We start from the raw sequence: 26936 nt of genomic DNA, 5'->3' as shown, positions 1-26936 counted from the left end.
CATTTACTAGACCAACGAAAACAAAATCCACCATCTTTTTTGAGAGAAATGTATGCTGAGTCTTCACTTTTGGGGGACTTTTTAGCAGACTAGGTAAAAAAAAAAAAAATCCTGTCTTGCAGTCTTGTTCTCCATTTTTCAAATATGCTTTTTGGGATGAGGGCAGCAATATCATAGTACGTTTTTGGTGCCAATGCTCAGTCCTTAAAATGCTTTATTCTCTTTCCATCCATATAGTACCTTACAAAATAAAATAAATAGTGATGACCTTGTCTAAAATCTTTGTTTATTTTGGATGCTTAATGCAGAGTTGTAATTTTCCATGATTAACCAGCCAAGAAAAATAACAGTGATGATGAAAAGAGAGGTTTAATTATATATCTTATGAAACACAGTTAGACTGTCAAAAATCAAAACTTTTTTTTTGCATATATATTTTATTTTTTGCATAGAGACTTGCCACAAAAAACTATTTGCAGTAAGTGGGAGAAACACAGTTTACAGGATCTAAGCAGCAATGAATGCATCACAACTATGCTTAGGAGCACATTTATAAAGCTTTACATTTGTCTTGTTACAGGGTGGAATCAAAAACACAGATCTTTCATTTACTGGATGGTCTGAATGATTTCATTAGTCAACTTGAAATCTGGCAGGATGTGACAAGCAGAATAATATAAAACAAAGCATGAAAACAATATGCAGTAATTGTGAAAACATTTCGTTGTCTTGGTTTACCCAGCTCAAAGAATAGTCTAGACAAACTACAATATACCACATTCAGTGGTTATATTCCTGAAGGGATAATCAGCCCCATTTCCACTCCTGCTCTTCTCTCACAAAACCTCTGCACAAGTTGTAAACTTCAACAAGAGGAGAAGAGGTGGCACAGTAACACAAATTATAAAATACAAGTCTGATTTTTTTTGGCTGATTTATGCAAACATCTTTTAAAAAGATTTCCATCTGCCACTGAAAAACAGGACACATATCATTTTGTCATCCTTTTGTTGTTTATATTTTATTTAAGCAATGTATCATTTTTAATAAATCACAAATTGGATTCTGTGATTTAACCCTCTTCAGTCCTTGATTTGAACTGAGGGTTATATTGTTATGTACCACAGCACTATACAGGGTGTGTGTATCTATTTATCTATATCTATATATATGATAAGTGTGTGTGTGTGTGTGTGTAAGGGATGGGGATTAGAGCTGAGGAAGAGTTTTGCGGTAAAGAAAGGCAATCAAATAATATGGTAACTATTAGTACAATGGAAGAGAGGCGTAATATGGGCAACCAGGACTTGCAGGCCTCTCCTTACACTTGCCCTCCTTACAAAATACACCCGTACCCACAACAAGAAAACCACCAAACGTTCTTGGGAATCAAAAGGCCACAGCTTTATTAAGAACAGAATAATACTGACATTTCCCAAACCAAATAGTTACAATAAGATATCCAAATTGCTCCGGTAGACATCCGCCACGGCCCCAAGCAAGATGTACTATCCCCAGGCCATCAGGCCTGCAGGCACCCAACAGTGCATTCTGCCTACTCATGAGGCCCCCCCACCAAAAGCCAGTAAAGAGCCCCACACCCACTCATACCAAATCCAATTAGAGTTCCCAGAGTAGACTATGCAGCCTACTTGGCCAATCCTTCAACACTATCCTACCTCAAACTGTGCTTGGGCATTCCACCTCCTCTCTTTTAACTGCAAAAACTGGGCCTGAATTGTACGATGATAAATCCCAAAAAAGAGGTTGGGTAGGATACAGGCAGCAAAAATTGGATGCATACAGGGCAGAAGGCACACTCACCCCCACCCCTGCTCCGAGAGACCTCCCCTTTTTTCCTTGCTCCCCTGGGACACCACCAATCAGAGAGCAGAAACAACTCTTGATCTGAATGCTCAAGAGGAGCAAGAGGCTCACCCTAATGGCCTTAACTCCTACCTGTAAATCCACCAAGGAACAGAGCAAGGCCAAGCCTGATGCTCACATTATCATGGGCAGCCCTGCTCAGAAAAAAAAAAAAAAATTCAGTAGCCAAGGTGATAGTTATACTTCTTCATGGAGCTCATTGAGGGGCAGCACCTGTTTTATATAAATAAACCAAGGTTGGAATAGATAAAGCCGAAGTTACTGAATATCCTGTCAGAGGGTCTGAGTCAGAGCCAGAGTACTTGGGTCATTAAGCAGCTAGAAGTCAAACAATGTTACTAAACTTCAAGGAAATGAGGAATATACATGAAGGATAGAAGGGTGAAAAGAAACTGGAGCTCCCATTTCCTTTGCATTCAAAGGATGCATTCACTTACAGGTGACTAAACAAAACTGGAGGTTCACAGAGCACAAATTTTCAAATGGCTCAACTAACAACCTGTGCGTCATCATTTGTTTTCCTGTGATTCTATCCTGAGATTCAGAAATTCTGATGCGTGATTTGCAGATTGTGGTGTGTAATTTCTGAGTTTTGGGGGGGGGGAAATTTCCGTTGATTGATTTACTGAGCAGCAGGCCTCAGAATTCTTTTCTTAAGTAGATACTGTATGAGGGAAAACAAAAGTAAGGGGGAAAGTCAAGAGATCATTCATTTGACAGTGAGTGGTATTTTAACTGTTCAGGAAACGTGACCCTAATTCTATGATCTGCATGTTGGGATGCGTGAACCTCCAAACTAGTGTTCTGCTATTCTTTTTCGCTTCTGCTATCGTATGCCTGTAATTCATAGTTCAAAGTGATTTTTGATTAATATCAAGACATTTGGCACATCTCTATGTGCAAAACTGGGCAAATGAATCCGATTTACTGGTCTTTGTCATACATCTTCAGGTAGACTAAGGGAGTATTGTTTTTAAAGGGATTTCTGCTGGTATAACTGTGCTTTACCTGCATAAATGGACTATTATAAAATTGCCTGGCATGGGAGTAAACTTAAGTGCACATAGTCTGTATGCACATAAGTTTACCAGCAGTAAGCAGAGGCTTTCAGGGGGTGGGAGTTCAGGAGGGGCTAGCACAATCGTGCACACTTTTTGCATTTTCAAAACAATGGAGGTAATTTTAAAAAGGATTTATGTGCAAAAGGTATATTGCAGCAATTTTCAAAAGCCCATTTACATGTGTGAAAACGTGAAAAATCACTGAAGTTTCAAAGGCCTTACGTGCGTAAAAGTAGTAATTTTCAAAAGTCCATTTTGAAAATGACCTATGCATGTAAATTTGCTTGAAAAAATTCTTTGCCCAAATTTTCATGAGTAAATAAGGGCAGGTAGTTTTGAAGAGGCAATTTTCAAAGGGAAAATATGTGCCTTCTTTCTCTGTGAAAACTGGTATATCTTATGCATGTTTTTGATTGTAAATGTATGCGGGCTATTACAAAATTGCTCCAAAGATATCAATACCACAGATACCAGTTTTGTTTCAGCATGAAATCTAAAGATGAAATTCTTCAAGCTAAATAAGAACAGGCATATTTTAAGATCACTCTTTTTTTTGCATATGTCTTTTTATTAAACACTCTTCATTACAGACAATAGTCCTCTGACATCAGTACAACAGAATATTGTCCGGCTAACCACTTATACAGACAAAAACCTCGAGATCACTTTTATTAACAGTAGAAAGAAAACATAACTTGAGCATTGACTTGCTCTCGTCTCCAAACCTGTTTTGCAAACCATATCAATAGAAAGATATAGATTGCATCTAAAAATATTTATATGACACTGTAGTTTGTGGGCTAGCAGCTATAAATCCTATGCAAAATTTCAACATTATGTGATCTGCATTCTTGTCCACCTACACACTATCCCAAACATCCTGCCATTAATTAGCTAAATGTTCCAGCTAGTAAACAAGAATAATGGTTGTGGGAGCTGGAAAAAGAGACCAAGTCAGCCAGTCGATAGTCACAACAAACCAGCCTACTCACTGGATACACAGGCATTAAACTTTGTATTTTATTTTTCCCTTTTTTTAATGGGAAAATAAGTCACCTTAATATAGCACTGCCTTTCCTATTTCTTCGGTCATCCTAGCAGGCCAGAAAAGTCATCCCAGTTCTGTGGTAGGCACTCTGTGAACAAAAAAAAAAAAAAAAAGAGGAAAATCTGTAATGAATTATCACATCAGCTCCAGCAAAACGAGGAGGCAGGGGAAGACAAGGCAAGGATTTCTTCCTGTTTTGGAGACCATTCTGGCGGCAATCTAATAGCATGCTTAATCTGAACATTTCTGGTGGTGAAACCGTAAGCAACTACTCTGTCTATTAAAACAATCAGTGAGGTTAACAAGTGGTTTGTAGTGCTATTTTGGGAAAACAGTAGATACTGAAAGCTAAAGCATCTTATTTTATTAATTACCTACTAAGTATGTCGGTCAAAATAAATGCTGTAATGCCGAAGCTTTCTGTCTCGCATAAGTATGTGTTCTGCAGTCACTGTAATCAAAAATTCTTTCAAGTTTAAGTACTGGCATACACAGCAGAAGCTCATGTTGGTTGGAAATATTTTTTCTAGTTTCCATTTCTTTTTTACATACCATTCAATTCATAGACTTATACAATGCAATTACTGGTTCAGAGATGCACACCACTTAGTTCAGATCCCAACAGTGTTTTCTCTTTTTCAAATCTTTATGTGCTGCCTCATATCTCAGAATATTTCTTTGGCCACTTAATAGATTTATCTCAGGTTTTTCTCCTTGATTCCTTGCTTAAGTTTTGGGGCAAATTACTCAAAATTTATTTTCAATACTTGTCTCTCACTAGCATATATTCCTTACCATTTTTGGTTTCACTGTTATTCTATGGACTAAATTAAATAAGCAAAGTTACTTTATTAAAGTTTACATATCCAAATGAAATATCAAAAATCTCATATATAAATTTTATTTATATATATATATATACACACACACACACACGGCTTTTTAAAAATATAATAATATACCAAGGATTTCCCCTTAACAGTGAAAAACCAAAACAACCATACTCACCATCACTCATAACCATTCATACTCATTTATAAAAACATGTCTAACTTGTGACACTGCTAAATATCAACCAGATAACACTGCTGAAAATCAGCAGACAATCTATGAATATCCCAGCAACAGGCCCTGCTGTTTCACCAAGCTGGCTTCCTCAGGGGGATTAATGAATTTCTTCAACCTAAATTCTCCACATTTTGGGGAAAAATTCACTTGTTCAAACTGTTTTTCACACAACATTTCAGACTACCTGCTCTCCTAGCCTCTACATCTTTTTCTTTTCACAAATTCCAGTAGTTTCGGGGAAAAGATGGAGCAGGCCCTTGCAGCAACTGTTTCAACTCCAGCAGTAGGAGCCAGGCCCAAGGCCGCCCCATCCCCCAATGCCTAAGCTATTTTCTACTCCTCTCTTTTGTTGCACCCTACATTGTACTCCAGGAACTGAGGATGAAAGTCCTGGTGCCAATCTATTTTTGGAAGAGGAGCAGCCGGAGGAGGAGGAAGCCCAGCTTGTTTACCTCATTTTGGCAGGCATATTCCAGAGTCTGGCTCTTCAGGAGGAGCAGTTATTAATTGTAAGGCCATGTTCTTGCCTCCTGCCAGCAGAGGGCCTCATGGACTATTTGTTTAGTCCTCCCAGATCTATGGCCTACACTTTCTGCTAGTGATCATTTTGTTCCTGTTTGGATACAGTAATATTCCAGGCTCATAGTCTTTCCTATAGCTTGATCCTAGACTCGGTTCTATACTTGCGCCTATCTTGTGGTCCTATCTTACGTATTCATGTTTATTCCTAGATTGCTTCATGTATACTGTGCTCCTATCTGGTTCTAGTTTGCTTTGTGTATGGAATCCTCCTGCAGTGGTCTTACATTGCCTCTGTGGATGCCTTTTTGTCTCCAGGTTTTCCTGAAATGGTCCTGCCGTGCTTTTGTGCACATCTTCATGCCTTCAGGTTTTGGTTCTACATTGTCTTAGTGTATGCCTTGTATTTCCTGTTGTCTTGCCAGCCATTAGCACCTTAGGGCTCAACCCAAGGTGAAGGTGGCTGATACAGGAAGAAGACAACCTGCTCCTATCTCATCCTGTCTGTTCATCACCTACTCTTGGCTTTGGGCGTCACATCAATGTCTGGCCAAATGGATCCCACAGAGTGTGGCCTGATTTTTGTTGACTTTAATCCATGCCTGTCCAGATATCTGTCATATTGTGATGAATGGCACTGAAGTGAGCTCTTGGTACTATGGTATAATTGATACAGCCTCGTAGGCGAACCTACGAGGCTTACGCCAACAGTGGGCAAACACACCCTGAAGCGGGACAGACTGGAGCTTGACCTAGACCTATTACCAAGTGGCTCCACTACTGTTACCTCTCTCACCAAATTCTGTATTCCACTAAGAATTAGATCTAAAATATCTCCCACTCTCATTGCTCCATGAAGCAGTCATTTATTCTATCCAGGAACTTTACCTCTCTAGTATGTCCTGATATTGCATTTACTCAGTCAATATTGGGGTAACTGGAATCTCCCATTATTACTGCACTGTTAAATTGGTTAGATTCCCTGATTTCTCCTAGCATTTCATTACCTGTCTAATCATTTTGGTCAGGTAGATGGTAAAATACTCCTATCGCTATACTCTTACCCAACAAACACGGGATTTCTACCCATAAAGATTCTATTGTGTATTTAGTCTCTTGTATGATCTTTATCCTGTTGGGCTCTATGCCATCCCAGACATAGAGCACCACCCCTCTACCAAGTTGATCCTCCCTATCATTTTGATCCAATTTGTACCTTGTTATAGCACTGTCCCATTGGTTATCCTCCTTCCATCAGGTTTCTGAGAAGCCAATTATGTTTATCTCATCATTCACTGCTATACACTCTAACTCTCCCATCTTACTTCTTAGGCTTCTGGCATTGGCATTCAGACAATACAGTGTGTTTTTTGTATGCATTAACAATCTACTTTTCAGTTGATAGGGATAATTTGGAATACTTTAGTTCATAGGCACATGGACTAATTTTGCTTTTATTGGGATTTTCTAACTCTATTTCATTAGTACCCTTTGAAGATATCTCTGCCTGAAACATGTGCTGCTGAGTGACTGTCAGCTAAACCCTCTTGTTTTAGCTTAAAATGTGCTCTATCTCCTTCTTAAATGTTTGCATACAACTGGTGTTGTCTGAGTCTCCAGAGGACTTGTTTCACATGATTCTGATGCTCTTCCAAGGATTTTGAAAAGATAAGGATATCATCCAGATATACTACCACATGAGAGTAGACAAAGTCACTGAAAATCTCATTGACCATAAACTGAAAGACAGCAGAAGCATTACACAACCCAAAGGGCATCACCAGATACATAGAGTGCCCATCCTTAGTATTGAAAGCAGTCTTCCAGTCATTGCCTTCTCATATTCTGATGAAATTATATGCTACAAAAAGGTCCAGCTTGGTAAATATCCAAGTGCCTTTGAAACGGTCAAAGAATTATGTGATCAATGGGAGAAGGTATTGTTTCTTCTAGGTAATAGCACTGAGCCCTCCATAATCAATGTAGGGTCATAATGAACCATCTTTATTCCCCACAAAGAAGAAGCTGGTTCCAGCTGGCAATGATAATGGATGAATGAACCTTCTATCCAGGTTCCTTCTGATATATTTTGACATTGCATCTGTCTCTGGTCCTGAGAGGGGATAGGCTCTACCCCTGGAAGGTGCCTTTCCAGGAATTAAATCAATGGGGCAGTCGTAGGAAAAATGTGGAGGAAGGACTTCTGCTGGCTTCTTGCTGAAGACATCTGAATACTCTGCATATTGTGGTGGCAGGCCAGATAGCTCCAGGGTGACTGCCCGGACAAGGGGGACCATAGGCACGAGCTTAGAGAAACACTGCCCATGATAGTGGGAGCTCCACCAAGCTATCAGTAAGGGTTCCCAATCAATGTGAGGTTGATGCAGCATGAACCAAGGAGGGCCCAAAATCATGGCATTGATTGCTTTGGGAAGCACATATATACTGATTTGTTCTTCATGTACGAGACAAGTCTGCATAGATATCAGGGCGGTAGCCAACGTGACACATCCTGGTATGGGGTTCTCCATGAATTAAAGAAATTGTGAACACAGTGTCTAGTGGGTCAGTCGGAACTCCATAGTGCTGCACCAATGATTCATGAATGACATTGCCAAGGCACCGGTATTGAGAAAAGCTTGAGTATCCACACGAGTTTCCCTGAAAGAGAGGCATATCCACACGAGTTTCCCTGAAAGAGAGGCATATCTCCACAAATCCTGGTACCAGGATTTGTGGAGATATGCCTCTCCACAAATCCTGGTACCAGGATTTGTGGAGAGGAACATGAACGACTTAGGGTGGCCTCTCCCACCAGACCTAGATCCTGGAGTTTCCTGGCTTGACTGGGCATTGATTAGCAAGATTTCAAGAGGTAGCACAGTATAGGCATAGATTGAGGCGTCTACGCCTTTGCTTTTCCTTGGGAGACAACTTGCATGGATTCTTCCAGTGAAGGAGCTGGCTCTGAGGATGGTATGATACCACATATTGTTGAAAGCTGGGGGCGAGCCAGATGGGGTGATGAGTCAAGCCCTTCTCATGAGCCCATTCCTATAATCTAAGGTCCATATGGATTGTCAGACTGATGAAAGCTTCCAAGATATTAAAGCAAGTCTCAGCTGGCCAACTCATTTTGGATGCATTCAGACAGCCCTTACTTGGAAATGGTAATTAAACTGTCATTGCTCCATTGGAGTTCTGACACTAAACTATGGAAATGAACCACATATTTGCCTATGTAGTAGAAGCTTTGTCTAATCTGGAGGAGCTCTGTCACCATGGAAGGTGACCGTGATCATCAGATATCAGGCGAAATTCTTGCAGGAAGCTTTCCAGATTTCCTATGAGTGGATTGTCTCTCTCCCAGGGAGGTGAAGCCCAGGCTAGGGCAGAGCCCTGCAACAAGGATAGGATATATATAACCTTGAAACAGTTGGATGAGAAGAGGGGTGTTTGCAATTCAAACTACATCCTGCATTGATTCAAGAAGCACCCACACTTCATGGGATCCCCATCATTCCTTGGAGGAGGTGGTAAAAGAAGCATGAGAGTAGCAGGCTGTGCAGGAGATGCCAGAGCAGGTGTCATGGAAGCTGGGCACATAGCCAGGACCTGAAAGTAATTGACCATCATGATCAACTGGTCCTGCAGTTGCTTCAGCTGATGAGCTAAACTGGTAATGGTGGACACTTGAGTTGAGTCTGCTGAGCTCATGGACTCAGCAAACTGTGATGAGTGGCATGGAAGTGAGCTCTTGGTGCTGTGGTATAGTTGATGCAGCCTCGTAGGTGAACCTACAAGGCCTACGCCAACAGTGGGAAAATGCACCCTGAAGCAGGATAGACTGAATCTTCACCTATACAAGTTACCTCCCCTGCAGGTTGAGCCTTTGGTTTCTGGTGGCCGGCAGGGCTTAGGTGAGTCCCTAGGGTGATAGAGAGAGAACAAGATTTCAAAGACACACCAGGGTCAAGACAGGCAGCAGTCTGGAGATACCAGGGGCATGCTAGGAGTTGAGACGGGTGGCAAGCAAGTGGTCAGGTACAAGGATTAGGTCCAAGAAGCAGACAAATGTGGTCAAGTCCAAGGTTATGGTCAGGTCCAGGTGGCAGGCAAATATGGTCAGGTCCTAGGCTAAGGTCAGTACCAGGAGAACAGGCCAAGGGAGAACAAGGATTGACAGAGAGACACTGGATAAGACTAGCAGGATAAGGCTGGATGAGACAGTAACAGAAACTTCAAAATTAAAATAGGAAATCACGAGTCCAAAGCTAACCCTCAATCAAGGAGTCCCAAAAGGCTCCTCCAACACTCTTCAATATCTACGTCCTTCCGCTGTGTCACCTTCTATCCAGTCTCAAGCTTCCACATTACGTCTATGCTGATGACGTTCAAATACTCATTCCCATTACTTACTCACTCCCAATCGCTTTGAACATCTGGAATTCCACTCTACTATCAATTAATAAGCTTCTCACTACCATCCACCTTTCATTGAACACTGCAAAAACAGAAATCATGCTTATGTCACCCCAAAATCACCCTATCTCATCCCTCCTTCCCCACCCACCTATTTCATTCTCCCAACAAGTCCGGGATCTAGGGGTCACCCTCGACACTCACCTTACTCTGAAGAAATTTATCAATAATACTCTGAGAGAGGGATTCTTCAAACTACATACCCTCAAAAAACTTAAACCATTACTCCACTCTGTTGATTTTCGCACAATACTTCAAACTACTATTTTCTCCTAGGTCTACCAAAAAGCTCTATTCATCTGCTTCAAATTCTACAAAACTCAACTGCCCGGATCATAACCAACACACTCAGAAACGAACACATAACTCCCACTCTAAAGGAATTACATTGGCTCCCAATTGCTTCACGCATCCAATATAAGACCCTCTCTCTCTTACACAAGGCCTTACACAACCCTGAAATGAATTGGTTCAACGACTCCATTCACCTCCACCAGTCTACGAAGCCCACTAGACACCAACATCTCGCAATCATGCAGACTCCCTCACCCAAATGCACCAAACTGACCTCTACCAGTGCTCGTGCGCTCTCAGTAGCCGGGCCTGCCCTCTGGAATCCAATGCCCGTAGAGTTACGCCAGGAAGACTGCTTTAAAACATTCAAACAAAATCTTAAGACGTGGCTCTTCACAAAAGCATACACCTAGTACTCAGCAAATTTCGCCCACCCTCTACACACCCCCAGCCCACCTTCAGGTAGTCTCAGAAAAATACAATGCTATTGTACTGTTCCTTATATCATGTTGTATTTGTATCATAATGTATATAACTGTTACTATCTGTTCTCATAACCCTTATTATTATTCATCCCCCCCCATGTACCATTGTTGCTAAGTTACTAATATTTGTTCGATGTAAAACGCCCTCCAGGCGTATGTTTATTTGTTACACTGTAAACCGAGGTGATATCCTTGATGAACGTCGGTATATAAAATTTCTAAATAAATAAATAAAATGAGACAGGCTGGACAAGTCAAGGCTTGACGAAACAGGCTGGGCAAAGTAAGGCTGGAAAAGACAACACAGGAATTCAGGAACTCAGGAACACAGGAGCAACACGCAGTGTACAAGGCAGGAGAACTTTGCTAAGGCGGCATTAGGTAGTCTGGGCCACACTTAAATAGTGAGGGCCTGCTTATGTCATCATTAGGCACTGTGGGTCTTTTTCCGCCATTAGCCCTTTAAGTATAGATGGCTGGCAAGCACATGTGTACCTACAGAGATCCTGGGGAGGAGCACTATAATGGCAACATGCAGAATGCATCAGATGCTGAGGCCCTCTGGATCATGGTGGTGTTCCTGCTGTATTGGGAGGGTGCAGGAGGCACTTGGGTGAGTCAGAGAGTGACTCGTCATGGGCCTACCTTATGTCTGGCCAAACGGAAGACATATCAAAGATTTGCAACTTCTAAAGAATCAGTACAGAATAATAACTTTTGCTATTAGATGCAACCGGAAAGTGGATCAGGGAGATTTGCTGTAAGAGTAATGCTGCTCCTGTTTGTGTCACTTGCCAGCGTGCTTGTCCAAATATGAATAGTTCTATAAAAGCTGCTACTCATCCACCTGGCTTTGTTGGTCAGTTTTGGGACTGTTGAGTATGCCTTATGAGAAGTATGGAAAACGAGGGAAATTGTGTTGCTTATCACACTCCAAATCCAATTCTTGTACTGGTGAATTCAATTCTTGCACTGGTGATTATTTCTTCAGCAGTTCTGCTCTAATCATTCCAGTGATTCTAACTCCATTCCTAGCTACTTCAGTTCCAGTAGCTACAGTTCTTGCACTGGTGAATCCAAAACCATCTTAACAGCTACAGCCCCATCTCCAGTTCAATCACCGATGAATCCAACAATGGCTGTTTATACATTCACAGTTCCAGTGATTAGAATGGTGAATCCAGCTCTGCTTGACTGTACAGCTCCAGCTCCAGTTCCTTCACCAGTGAATTCAACTCAGTCTGTCTGTTTAGCTCCAGCTCTAGTTCCTACACTATTGAATCCAGCTCTGATGTTCTCAGTATTATGTAAGCCAGTTCCTGTGCTGGTGAATCTGGCTCCAGGTGTTCTAGCTACTCCAGATATAGTGGATCCTGTGGAAGCCATAACAGACATCCTCCAAGACTTACATTTGGTCACCTGGAGGAACCTGCCCCAGCTACCAAGACAAGATCACGTATCATGATAACAGCCCAGCTTTGAGTTAGCTCCAGCACCTGAGATTCCGTTTTTGCTTGCTCCAGTGATTCCATTCCTGGTAAATCCAGCTCTAACCATCTCTGCATCTCCAGGTCTTGTATTGGAGAATCCAGTTCCAGCTGACTCAATGAATCCAGTTCTTGCACTGGAAGGTTCAGTTTTAGTTGTTCCAGCAGCTCCATTCCTGGTAACTCCGGCTCCTGTTCCAGTTGTGTTAGCAACTCCAGATCCTGCACCAAAGGGCAAAGTTGCTTATCTGTAACAGGTGCTCTCTGTAGAGAGCAGTATAAATCAGCCACAAAAGTGGATATCATCATCTGATGGTACCAATATTGACATGCTCTTTCCAAGCTCTGAAAGAGAAGACTTTTTGAGCATGTGTGGGAGTTCCCATGCACTGGACCTGCATGAGTATCCTCAGTCCTTTAACAAGCTGGGCTTCATTTCTATGGGGACTAGGGTGGGACTGTGGGACTGATTGTTCTGCTATTGATGGAGAACACTTGTTTCAAGTAAGAAACTTTGCTTTCTCCATGGACAAGCAGGACATAAATCAGCCACACAAGTATGGACTCCCAAGATGAGGATTGCATAAAAAAGTTTGTACAGCTGATGAAGGGTATGAATCCTGGTATGTGTAGTAGAAGGGAGAGTAGAAGCTGCTATTTGAATAGGTATTTCAGTAATGTTTGATATAAGGCAGTATCTTTGCGAGAGTTCTCATGTAGACAATAGTGTTTGGCAAAAGTGTAAACAGAAGACCACATAGCTACTTTGTAGATATCCTGAATGGATGCTGAGTTAAGTCACGGTAGCTCGAAATTGTTGAGCTGTGATTATAATGGGAAGATTTATTACTGCTTCTTTATAACAAAAAAGCAAAGAAGTTGGAAAGCCAAGAGGAAAGTGTTTGTTTTCCAATGAGTCATCCTTGAGTATTCTGATTATAAGAAATGAATAAGTGAGAGGATTTTCTCATAAGCTTTGATCTCTCTAAGTAATATGTAGAGTTCTTCTACAATCCAATATGCAAAGCGCTTGTTCTGCTTTATTGGAATGAGGCCTTAGAAAAAATATAGGGAGAACTATTGTGAAAGAACGTTTGGTAGAAAGTTAGGATCAGTTTTTAGTATTACTCTGTTCTTGAACATTTTAGTGAATGCTGGGTTGGGGGGGGGGGGGTGTCTATTACTAAAGTCTGTAGTTCACTTACTCTACGAGCAGAAGCAATCACTATCAAGAATAGATCTTTCCATTTCAAGAATTTTAGATAATTTTAGCCGTGAGCTCAAATAAAGGATACGTCAGTCTTGACAAAACTAGATTTAAATCCCATCGAGATACTCTTATGGGTGGAAGAAAATGAAAAAACATTTAATAAATCTTGCTACTAGAAGAACATGAGAGAACGGCAGACCTTCTGAAAGCAGGCGATAGGCTGTAATAGCACTGAGATGCACTCTAACAGAATTGGATTTTAAATCTGATTTAGAAAAGTTAAGAATATATTGTAGCAACATGGATATCTCACATTGTATGGGATTCTGGTTTTGAGAAGGATACCAAATAATGTATCTTTTCCATTTCAATTTGTAGAATCACCCTGTAGATTGTTTCCTTGCTGCCAGTAAGAGTGCCTTGATATATGAGGAAAAGGGCATGTCATTCAATAGTCTTCTCTCAACATCCATGCTGTCAGAGCTAAAGAATGGAGGTTGGAGTGAAGAAGAGATCCTTTGTATTGTGTTAGGAGGTTTGGGAATATTTTTAGATGGATTGATCGATCTATGATTACCCTTTCAAGCCAGGGAATCAAGACTTGGTAGAATCAATCTTCCCTTGTCTTTTGGTGGAGTGACAATTTGTGAGATTGTAAATTGAGGCTCAGGAAATCTGCTATGATGCTGTAACTCCCTGGAAGATCTATCACGTTGAGATGAAGATTCCTTTCTAAAGACCGGGTCCACATTTTGATTGCTTCTTGATAAAATACTGGAGAACCATTTTCTCCTTCCTTATTTATATAATGCATTGGAACAGTGTTGTTAGTTTGAATCTGAATTGTTTTCCCCATTACAAAAAATTTGAAAGCTATGAGAGCTTTGAAAATAAAATATTTATATGAAGTTTTTTTCTCTTGTGTAGACTATTTCACTTGAGAATAGATTGTGCTCCTCAGGCTTGATTGGAAGCATCCATGATCAAGATTTCTTGAACCTGAGGAGGATGGAAGTACAGACCCAATAGAAGATTGGTTGGTTGACTCCTTCATTGTAGGAAGTGCAGAATGTAAAGAGATAGAAGTATCTAGTAGGATAGTGGTTGATAATGTTGATTCTAATGTTTTTTCAAATGACACTGTGATATCCTCATGTTTATTTGAGCAAAAATTATCACATGAATTGCCATGGCACAAGGTTGTCATGTGAATGAGCAATTCCATAAATGTCAAAGCTATGCCTGAACTGTGGATGTGAAGAGATTAAACCAACTGAATTAATTTATGCAATCTTTGAGAAGGAAGAAAGGCTTTCCCTATCCGAATATTCAAACAGATTAAGGGATGAGTTGGCGTGAAGTAAGATTTCTCATAACTGAGGATGAACCCCAGTTAGAAGAATAAGAAATATGAAAGTTGTACACATTTTGGCTACTTTTAAAGATCTGCTTAATATTAGCCAGTTGTCTAGATATGTAAAAACTAAAGCATTGCTTTTCCTCTGATGGATGGCCATTATTGCTAAGCATATTGTAAAGACCACTGGGGCTGCCAAAAGACCAAATAGAAGAACTTTGCATTGGTAACATTTTTCTGCTAGTCTAAACCTAAGATACTTCCTTTGATTTTTATATGGATGGGAATATGCATATAAACGTATTTGAGATCCAATATAGTAAACCAGTCATTGATTTCTAAATGAGAAAGGATGATGGCAATGAAATTAATCTTGAATTTTTAATTTTTTGAATATTTGTTGAATTCTCTTAAATGTTGCCTGATTTCTTGGATATCAGGAAATATCTTGAATAAAATATTGTTCTTCCTTGTTACTGGAATTGGCTCTATAGCATGGACCAGCAAAAGAGAAGTTATCTCTTGTTTTAAAGTATGTAACTGCTCCTTGGCAAAAGTGGAGAGGGGGGATGATAAACCTGATGCAGAAGGGTCTGAAAATGTAGCCCTTGAAGATGATGTTGAGGACCCAATGGTCCATGGTGATCAAGTTCCAATGGAAAACCCGTAGTCTTCTCCCCCATGGAAAGATGCTTTGCTATTACTTTTATACTATAATCAAAGAGAAGGTGTTGGTTTTTGAGTTGATTGTTGTGCAGATTTCATTTGAGCCCTTTCCCTTGTTCATGGCATGCTTTGCAGCTGCTGTTATGCTGTTGAGGATTAATGTTTTAAACTGAAAAGTCCTAACCTCTTTAGTCTTTCCTCATAGGGGAGTTGTTCCATTCCCCTTATCATTTTGGTAGCCCTTCTCTGTACCTTCTCCATCGCAATTATATCTTTTTTGAGATGCGGCGACCAGAATTGTACACAGTATTCAAGGTGCGGTCTCACCATGGAGCGGTACAGAGGCATTATGACATTTTCCGTTTTATTCACCATTCCCTTTCTAATAATTCCCAACATTCTGTTTGCTTTTTTGACTGCCGCAGCACACTGTACCGACGATTTCAATGAGTTATCCACTATGACACCTAGATCTCTTTCTTGGGTTGTAGCACCTAATATGGAACCCAACATTGTGTAATTATAGCATGGGTTATTTTTCCCTATATGCATCACCTTGCACTTATCCACATTAAATTTCATCTGCCATTTGGATGCCCAATTTTCCAGTCTCACAAGGTCTTCCTGCAATTTATCACAATCTGCTTGTGATTTAACTACTCTGAACAATTTTGTGTCATCTGAAAATTTGATTATCTCACTCGTCGTATTTCTTTCCAGATCATTTATAAATATATTGAAAAGTAACGGTCCCAATACAGATCCCTGAGGCACTCCACTGACCTCTATCATATCCCCCCTCAGCCGTCTCTTCTCCTAGCTGAACAGCCCTAACCTCTTCAGCCTTTCCTCATAGGGGAGCTGATCCATCCCCTTTATCATTTTGATTGCCCTTCTCTGTACATTCTCCATCGCAACTATATCTTTTTTGAGATGCAGCGACCAGAATTGTACACAGTATTCAAGGTGTGGTCTCACCATGGAGCAATACAGAGGCATTATGACATTTTCCGTTCTATTAACCATTCCCTTCTTAATAATTCTTAACATTCTATTTGCTTTTTTGACTGCTGCAGCACACTGAGCCGACGATTTTTAAGTATTATCCACTATGATGCCTAGAATTTTTTCCTGGGTGGTAGCTCCTAATATGGAACCTAACATCATGTAACTACAGCAAGGGTTATTTTTCCCTATATGCAACACCTTGCACTTGTCCACATCAAATTTAATCTGCCATTTGGATGCCCAATCTTCCAGTCTTGCAAGGTCCTCCTGTAATGTATCACAGTCTGCTTGTGATTTAACTACTCTGAATAATTTTGTATCATCCGCAAATTTGATAACCTCACTCGTCATATTCCTTTCCAGATCATTTATATATATATTGAAAAGCACTGGTCCAAGTACAGATCAGAGGCACTCCTCTGTTTACCCTTTTCCACTGAGAAAATTGACCATTTAATCCTACTCTCTGTTTCCTGTCTTTTAACCAGTTTGTAATCCACGAAAGGACATCGCCTCCTATCCCATGTCTTGGTTTTAAACCTGGAAGGACAGTGGCTGAAGGCACTGTCTTGTCGACCATCTTTGTCCAAGCAGTAGTGGGCAGTGAACGTGTGCAGGGAACTCCATGTCACTGTGAGGGCCATGGTGACATCGGTATGTCACCATGGCCCTCACAGAGTGAGTTTTGATTCAGCCTTCAAGCTGAAGGCCCGCTTGTGCATAGCAGAAGGCGATGCAGTCCGCTAGACAGTTAGGTAAGCTCTGTTAGGCTACCGCAGCTCCCAGCCTGTTATCAAAAGAAACAAAGAGCTGAATGGATTGCCTGTAACTCGCTGTGCGTTCCAAATACAAAGCTAGAGCACTCTTACAATCCAACGTATGGAAAGCCTGTTCACATGGTTGGGAATGAGGCCTCAGAAACAATTTGGGCAAAACAATGGACTGATTGATGTGAAAATCAGTCACAACCTTAGGCAGGAACTTGGGGTGCTTTCACAGGAGCACACAATCATGAAAGAACTTTGTGTATGTCAGGTATGTGACCAAGCCCTGAAGCTCAGTAACTCTACGAGCCGAAGTGATCAGCACCAGGAATAACTTTCCAGGAATGCAAGGGCTCAAAGGGAGAATGCAGGAGCCATGTCAGGACAACGTTGAGGTCCCAGAACCCAACAGGAGGCCGAAGGGGGGGGGGGGGGGGAGCTTTAGTTGAATCAGACCTACTGTAGGCTGCACCAGTATGGGTGTGCCAGCCTGATGATACGTCTAACCGCACTTAGATGAACCTTGACCAAGGTGGTTTTAAGTCCAGACTCGGAAAGGTACCACAAATAGTCCAAGAACCTGGAGAAGGGGCAGGTGAACGGATCTAAGCCATGCCCCACACACCAGGCAGAGAACCTCTTCCATTTCAACCTGTAAGAATTCCTGGTGGAAGGCTTCCTAGAAGCCACCAGCACCTGGGAGATGTGTTCTGAAAGGTCTAGGGGATGAAGGACTAGGTGTTCAATATCCAAGATGTCAAGGCTAGCGCTGGAGGATTGGATGACACAGGCTTCTCTGGTTCTGAGTTATCAGATCGGGCACGGTCCCCAGTCTGATGGGATCCTTGATCAACAGATCCCAAAGAAGAGGGAACCAGACCTGCCTGGGCCAGTGGGTCGCCATGAGGATCATGGTCCTTCGGTACTGTTGAAGCTGCAGGAGAGTCTTCAAGAGGAGCATACAGGAGACCCTTTCCCCAGTGAAGGGAGAAGACGTTAAAGGCTGGACGTCCGTCCCACATGAACAGGAAGCAAAAATTGCTCACCTCGTAATTGTGCAGGGTGGCGAAGAGGTCCACATCTGGGGTTCCCTACCAGTGGAAAATCCGGGCCGCCTTCAGATTCAGGGACCACTGCCAGCATATTCAGAGTCCCGGGAAGGTACTTCGCTTGCAGCGACATCTCCTGCGACATGACCATATCTGTACCACCCAGAGCCCATGACCATATCTGTACCACCTCCTGACAGAGGAGGAATGACCCCGTGACTCCTTGCTTGTTGATATACCACATCGCGACTTGGTTGTCTGTCTGAAGCAGGCCTGTCTTGTTGGACAACTGGTCTCGGAAAGCCCAGAGAGCATAACAAATCACCCAAAGCTCTAAGAAGTTTATCTGGCAGAGAGCTTCCTGAGCAGTCCAGTGACCTTGCGTGTGGATGCCGTCCACATGGGCTCCCCAGCCCTGAGGAGAGGCATCAGTGGTAAGCATTACCTGAGGCAGGGTAGCCTGGAAGGGAATTCCCTGCTCTAAATTGGATTCACCCACCAGGACAGAGATCTTCAGAGGTTGTGTGACGGAGACACACGACTCGAGGTCCTGGGATGCCTGTTGCCATTCCAACTGCAACGTCCATTGTGCGCTGCGCATGCAAAGGAGGGTTATTGGAATAACATGGACTGAGGCTGCCATGTGGCTCAGCAAGTGAAATAGAAGGCGTGCGCTCACATTCCGATTGCTGCGCATGAAGGTTGCAATGAAGAAAGGGCCAGGACCGAATCGTGGGGCAAGAACGCCTTCACCTAAACTGTGTCCAGCCTGGCTCCTATGAAGACCAGCTGGATAGCTGGGCAGAGATGAGACTTTGGGTAGTTGATGACAAAACCTAAAGATTGCAGTATCCCTATCATCAGGACCAAGGCATCCAGTGCCCCTACGAGGGAGTCACTCTTGACCATCCAGTTATCCAGGGAGGGGAAGACGTGCACCGTACGGCGCCTGAGTTGCGCTTCCACAACTGCCAGGTACTTGGTGAAGAAGCGAGAAGCTGAGACCAAGCCAAAGGGCAGCACCCTGTATTGATAGTGAGCCTTCCCCAACATGAAGCGAAGGAACTTTCTGTGTCCGGGGAAGATGGCAATGTGGGCGAATGTATCTTTTAGATTGAGGAAGTAGAGCCAATCTATTTTGAGGAGGGGAATCAGAGTGCCCAGAGAAATCATTTTGAACTTTTCTCTTGCGAGAAACTTGTTCAATGCCCTGAGATCGAGAATAGGGACGCAAGCCCCCCAGTCCTCTTTGGTATGAGGAAATACCTCAAATAGAACCCTTGGCCCTGCTGAGGACGAGAAACAGGCTCTACTGCTCCTGCTGCGAGAAGGGTGGATAGCTGTGTCTGAAATATGACCTGCTGAGCGGATGAACCCCACGACAGACATAGAGGAGAGTCCCCTGGGGTATTTCTGAAATTGAGATGATACCCCTGACGAACTATGAAGGGACTCAGTGATCCGAAGTGATGGCCGACCAGTGGTGGGCAAAGTAAAGAAGTCTACCCCCCACTTAGGGATCCTGCGTCAGGGGTACATCTTGCTGGTCCATGTTCCCTTGCCTCCAATCAAAAGCCAGTAGCCAGAGCATGTTGGGGGGGCCGGCTGGGGCTGAGGCACCCACTGTTGACGGAAGTGGTCCCGGGAGCTAGCATGGGGTGTGCAAGTCTGAGAGGCAGGGAGGTAATATTTCCTCTGCCGGTAAAAGGACTTCCTGGAGCTGGGTCTGGAAGATTTCATGGCAGAGGATGGAGGATCTGAAGCACTAACGGAGAGTTGTTGAAGAGTTTCATGGTGATCTTTCAACTGAGCTACCTCATCTCTGACCTTATCCCCAAAAAAGGTTTTCACCCATATATGGTAGTTCAGTTAGCTTCTCCTGCACTTCTGGTCGAAGGTCGGAAGAATGGAGCCAGGTCCTCCTACGGGCGCCAATGCCCACTGCGGCCACTTGGACTGCTGTCTCAAAAAGATCGTAGGTGGATCTCACCTCATGTTTCCTGGCTTCAAGACCCTGCTGCGGAACAGCAGAGAATGATTCTTGTTGCCACTGCGGCAGGCTTTCTGCCAGATCCTGAACCTGCTTTTCATAGGTTTCAGTTGTAGTGGGTCACGTACAACTGGTAGGAAGTGATACAGTTGATAAGCATAGTGTCCTGAAAAACTTTCCTATCTAGAGCATCCAGTTCCCTATGTTTCTACCCCGGAGGGGCAGAGACATGGGTGCGGGAGCATTTGGCCTTTTTGAGAGCGGACTCCACAGCTACAGACTGGTGAGGGAGATTTCGCCTCTCAAAACCTAAGGCCTGCTGTACTAGTTAGGTGGCATCTGCCTTCCTATTCACGGGGGAGATGGATATCTGGTGTTTCCACAGCCGAAGGAGAAGATCCTTAAAGATGTCATGGATAGGAACAGCTATTATCTCCTTAGGAGCATCTTAGGAGGACCTCCAACATTTTATGTCTCACATCCTCCTCTGTGAGAAGCTGGAAGGGGATAGCTTCGGCCATGGCCCTGACAAAACCCACAAAAGAGAGGTCCTCCGGAGGGGACCAACACCTTTCCTCCAGTAGCAAAGGCTCTGATAGGGGCTCTTCAGAGACCTCAGAAGAGGACTGGAGAATCATCCCCCCATGGGTCATAAGAGCCTTCTTCCTCTCTGAGGTTATCGCGGGACCTACACGGATGAGGTCTGTGTGAATCCCTGGCCCTAGGCTCCGATGGCTGCGAAGGCACCGAGGGTATCAACGGTTCAGCCGGTAATGGGGGCATTGGAGTCCGTGGGAGGCCAGAGGGTCCGGGCAAAGGCTTGGGGAACCAAAGCTTTTGGACCACGGCGTCAGACTCATCTTCCTCCTTGGAGGACCCAATGATGGGAATCGCTCCCGATGGAGGCATCGGTGGCCACTGGGGAACAGAGGGTCCCTCGGGCACCGCTGCATTAGGAGGGCACCCAAGAGGACATCTAGATGCTCGAGCAGGGGCACCAGGATACTGTGGAGGCTCCGGCATCAGTATGGGGGCCAGTGGCAGGGGCAGCTCAACACTTCATAGAGCTCAGAGCACCACACTCTGCACCCTGCAGTCCAACTCCTCTTGAAAGTCTGGAGAGCACAGGACTGAGGGAGGGGGATGAGGTATTACCTGTGCCTCCACGGTTCTTCGAGGGGACACGGTGCCCAGCACTGATATCGGTGGGGAATGCCTTGGACTCCTGGATTTATCGGAGGATGGGGCCTCCATACCATGGGGTCGCTTCGGTGGTAGTACGGCAGCTGCCGACACCGCACCAGAACCAGAGTCGTGTGCCAACGGTGATCGGTGTTGATGTTTGTGGGATCTCCCATGGTGCTCGTCCCGGTCTTTCCCCAGCACTGAGGAGGCAGGAGGTCTCATTGGAAACCGGTGAGACCATGAGGGACCGGTCACCAACCCCTCAGTCTGTAGTCAATGCCATCGGGGGTGTGGCAAGGGGGAGCATATCGAGTGGTTCCCCTCAACCCCCGGGTGTCAATGACTCTGATGCAGGTGTGGATGGAGCAGATGTTTTTGAACCAAAAAGCTTCTCCATTTTATCAAGGCGAGCATGACAGCCCTTCGGGGTCATCTGATCACACAGTTGACACCCTTGGACGTCGTGCGATGCCCCCAGGAAGAAGATGCAAACCTCATGTGGATCCATAATAGACATAGTCCTCGGGCACTAGGGGGAACCAACGGAAGCTGGCAGACACCATGAAAAACAGCTGGCATGCGGTCGATGTCCGGGGGCCACCGAGACGTGGGACGCCGGGAATCAATTGCAAAGTAAGAAGAAAATGTTTATGTACCAAGCCGAGGAGGATACATCTACCGCGAAGGGAGACCAGCGATGGACTGGGAGAAAAATTGCAAATTTAAAGCACAAAAAGGCAAAATAAGCAGAGCTCCAAAAACCGTAAGGCAACTGCACCACGGAAAGAGAGACACTGAAGGGGGACCTCGCGTGGATGCACGAATAGTGGCATACTGGGCATGCTCAGTGTGCTAGTCAAAGCTTCTAGAAACTTTGACAAAAGTTTTCCATGCCGGGCTCCATCTGATGATGTCACCTATCTGTGAGGACTACCAACCTGCTTGTCCTAGGAGACTATGAGATGCCACACACAAGGCAAGGTGCTCAGGTTTCTTCATTACAGGCACCATCAAATAAACATAACACTGTGCTCAAATAAGCACCAACTGGGCTCCAACATGACGCTTAGGGAATGCGCATAAAAAACAAGTGTGTTTGTGCGTATGAGCGTAAAAAAGGCGCGTGTGTATGTGCACAATTTGGGCGCCCTGGTAAGCGCTCCTATGCTATTAACTAGATGCGCAACTAGGTACTCAATTACGTGCATAACCAAAAAGCACAACAAGCTGCACAATCAGGCGCGCAAAACACAATCCGACAGAACTGAAGAGGGCAGTATATGGCGCACAAAAAAGTGCACGAAGGCGCCGCTGCAGCCTACCACATAGTGAACTAGCCAAACCTCAGAGTGGGGCCTAGCCTCAAGGGCTGCTCAACCTGCCAGGCTGTCCCCCCCGATCCTGAACACCACTGGAGATAGGAATGGCCGTCGGATCACTTGCCGAGCACTGAGACTGGAAAGGGGGAATGGAGGAATCCCTAATAAACTCCTCTTCTCAATTTTAAAAACTTTATCTGAGTTCAGCCTGTCCTGGCTGAGTACAAGCATGATCTCCAGCTGCAGGGGGAGAGAGTAAATACTAGAGATGTGCATTCATTTTTCACGAATTAGGCAATTTCAACAAAATTTCAACAAAATTGCCTAATTCGGTATGGTTCAGGGGAACCGAAAAACGAATGGAATTTTTCCGAAATTTCGTAAAAAATCATTTTTCGGGTTAGTGCGAGGTAACTTTGACCCATTAGTGCGCACTTTCGGGAGTTAGCGCACACTAACCCGAAAATCGTGCCCCCCCCCCCAAAAAAAAACTTGAACAGCAGGAAAAATGAAATTTCCCACGGGGGGCCCCGAAACAAAGCCCGACATGATAAAAAAACATGATGTACATCTCTAGTAAATACTGTCACTGCCACACTTGGCTTTCTGCATCCACTTACCTTTCAGCTTTTTTTTTTTTTTTTTTTTAGAGCTAAGTCCAAGCCAGCTCAAAGACCAGCTTCTGGACCAAGGTATTCATCTGAGGGACCATTTGGTATCACCGAAGGAGAGCGGGGCAAATTAAATTTCCTTGTTTCTTTCTCCTTCTAAACTTGAAGTAATCCCTAGTAGGGAGATTCACATCCACAATCTTCTGGAAACAGAGAATTCTGGCAGGCTGATGTCATTGCAGGACTATTTTATACTGTGATGTCAGCTTTGCTCCGTCTCCATCTGCTGGTAGAGGTGCATAACCCACTGGTTGTGGATTCATCAGACTAGTCACTAAGAAAACACCTATTTTATTCCATTTGCTCCAATTCAATAGGAATGTGAATTCATTTTATTCAATATTGTTACTTTATACACAAAAATGTTTTATGCAAGTAAAACCATATTTACATGCATAAAATTGATTTTTATTTAGATATGCATATAAAAACAGTTTTTACATGGGTAACAAAACAAAATTTTAAAAGCATAATGAAAAAAAAAATCCCAGGAAAAAACAAAACAAAATATTTTTGTTGCACAACCCTACTATTCAGCCTCCTGGGCAGACCCTTTCCTGTTCTGAATAATCTGCTTGAATAACTATCTGCCTCAGTCTCCTTTCCTACCTCAAAAAGGATGAATTAACTGTTAAATTAATATTACTATTTTTTTTATTTTTAACTGTGATGCATTGTGAATTTTGTATTGTCAGCTAGAATTTTCTATGAATTTACAACATGGTGATGACTTTCAACTTTTAAAATCTATTGGATGCCGATGGGAAATTGTTTTAAACTTTAAATAATTGTTCCATGAAAAAAAGTACATCTCTACATTTCAAGTGTAGAGTTTAAGGAGTTTGTGATTTCAGCCTACCCAATTAACTCTACGATAGTACATAAATATTCATACAAGAATAATTTTAGCATGTTGGAATTAAATATTTTTTCAAGTTTACACCCACAGTGTCAACATTGAACACGGATATACTATTCAAAGCTACTGTACAGTTTATATTGAACTAAATGAACCTCAGGCTAAAGCTGGAGTTATGTTAAACATAAAAGGTTGTTGGGCTCCATTTGGGTGGTCCTACCTTATTTTGGAAAGGGTTTCTGGCTACAAGGCATATTGGCTTATGGTTAGCAGAGCTCACCTGGGAAATGTCAAGTTGAAAAGGTCTCCAACACATTAGATTATTTCATCTGCTATTGAAAATGTTATTTCTTAAGAAATGTGGGAGCTTTGAAAGCTCCACTTTCATAGAAAATCAAAAACTCTACCTACCTATCAAAATATTATTCGCCTTCATATCTAAAGTTATCACACACTGTTTGCCCAGAAAAAAACAAATGAAAATGCCACTCTGAAATGTTTGCCCACTAATGATCTGATGTGGAAATGAATTGAGTTACTGGAACAGGAAAATGCTGCATTAGTAACTTTGTTCTTTGTGGGAGGTATGATAGAGAGGAGATGGTCAAGGTATTATTAGCTGGTCTTGTTATTTTACAAGGGGACCCATTTTTGCCCATTGAAAAGCTGTGAAAAAGCAAGACGTAGTAGGGGTGGGCCCACAATGGCCATGAGCTTTCTGTCTGGCCTGCAAGCTTCACTGCCTTATCCGATCTTTTAAAAGCTGGTTTTCACCCCATCCCTTGAGTCAATTGCGGTGCGGGAGACATGTGGCAAAGCCCTAAGTCAGCATATCAAAGACGGGAAGCGGCACTGGAGAGAATCAGGGCCAGTGTCAGTGAGTTAGGTCCTGGAACAGATGGGAGCTGCAGAACTGAAGGCCAAACAGAAGAATTGCGGGGGCCCAGATCACAAGCCACAGTAGCAGTGGAAAGGCCCCTGAGCATTAGGCTGTGGTGTTCTGTCATATAATATCCAAACCCTGATTTACAGGGTAAATTTTCAATAGGACTCCATAACCTGCACAAACCAATTTTCAAAAAGAAGGTAGGTACTTGGCGTACATTTTCTTTGAAGGTTGATTTTTATGGCCCTAAAAGTATGCACATTCACTTAAGGAGTGTTAGAACAATGGCATAGAATAGACATGTTAGTGGCCTGCCTACTACTGAAAATTAAATACCTGCACAGAGGACAATACTTAAATCTATCTAGCTTCTAAGTATTAAAAAGTATTAAAGTTAGCCAGATTAGCTTATTCAGCCAATTTTAGACCTACTATGGGACACGTCTAACTTATCTGGTTAACTTAACCGGATAGGGCTGAATATCATTATTTATCCAAGTGAGCCAGATAGGTAGTGACACCCAGTCACGCCCACTGCCAATATGATTATTTACCTGGTTAAGACCCTTATCCGGCTAAGTGGTATAGCCAGATATTGAGCGGCAGCCACTTAGCCGGAAAAGTACATGCCAGTACTTTTAGGAAAATGAAAATCTACTTTTGTAGATTCAGCTGACCTAGCTACATAGAAAGCAATTTTTAAAGTCATTTCTGCAGGTAAAACAGTGCTTTACCTGTGGAAACTGGCTTTTAGAAAATTGTCTGCCAAATATGCGGGTTAAAGTACACGCATAGGGCCTCTATATGCATATTTTTCACCACTGTTGAAGGCATTCCAGAGACAGGGTTGGCGAGGGTTTGCACTTACACCCATATTTTTTAATTTTCAAAAGTTTTGTTATTTTTTTCAAAACATTGCCTGCACAAATTAACAGCTATGAATGGGTGCATGTAGGTTTTCTGGGATCGTTTCAAAGGGAAGGTATGAGCGTACTTTCAGTATAGAAATTAGTGTAAAATCTGGGGATAAAAAATACCTTCCGACTTTGCATCAGTGCCAGCAGTTTTAAAATGACTCCCATAAATCCTTATATTACATTTAGCTCTTAATTAAGTCTTTGAATATTTACCCTTATATCCATACCATAAGTGTCAGCTATTGATACTGATAATCACAAGTGATGTCACAATTGAAAATAGCAGCTGAAGTCAACTGACAATATAACTTAAGTTATATAAGACAAGGTTCTAAGAAAGTGTTCACAATACCCTATTATGGTTTGATGGCATAATTGAGCTTGTAATTATCATCTAAACCCCAGCGCACACTAGTATGTTATTGTATGTACACAGCCTTTGCACTCAGATGGCTGCTAGAGAACAATACAAATCATTCCTTGTGAAATGTAACCTGAGATGACATATACAGTGAATCAATTAAATCTGGGTTCTGACATTGCCCTTCTGAGAGTTCTAATGTACAAATCTGAGCCAGGTTTGCAGAGAGTCCATAGGTTTTCTCAGTTTCAATACTGGAACAGTGATAGCAAATGAAACAGTAATTCCATCTTGACAAGCAACACTGAGAATGGATGAATTTGTTTGCTCATGAGCTGGGATGTTGCCTGCCAGATCTGTATC

General features: G+C 42.8%; 1 protein-coding gene across 4 annotated transcripts in view; it reads right to left on the bottom strand.

Moving 5' to 3' along the window:
• Positions 1-369: 369 nt before the first annotated feature.
• Positions 370-26936, bottom strand: part of SUPT3H (SPT3 homolog, SAGA and STAGA complex component) — a 1115145-nt gene continuing 1088578 nt past the window's right edge. For 3 of the 4 annotated variants that reach the window (XM_029596081.1, XM_029596083.1, XM_029596084.1), the window contains one exon: positions 3987-4084. In XM_029596081.1, the coding sequence (XP_029451941.1) occupies positions 4043-4084 (42 nt within the window). In that variant the 3' untranslated portion in view covers positions 3987-4042. Of the gene's footprint in view, positions 2552-3986; positions 4085-26936 lie in introns of those variants that run through there. The other variant, XM_029596080.1, reaches the window with a different exon arrangement.

This window comes from Rhinatrema bivittatum, chromosome 3 (genome assembly GCF_901001135.1).
Source record: "Rhinatrema bivittatum chromosome 3, aRhiBiv1.1, whole genome shotgun sequence".
Lineage (NCBI taxonomy): Eukaryota > Metazoa > Chordata > Amphibia > Gymnophiona > Rhinatrematidae > Rhinatrema > Rhinatrema bivittatum.
Note: the sequence above shows the minus strand (reverse complement) of the source record. Positions and strands in the feature narration are given on the sequence as shown.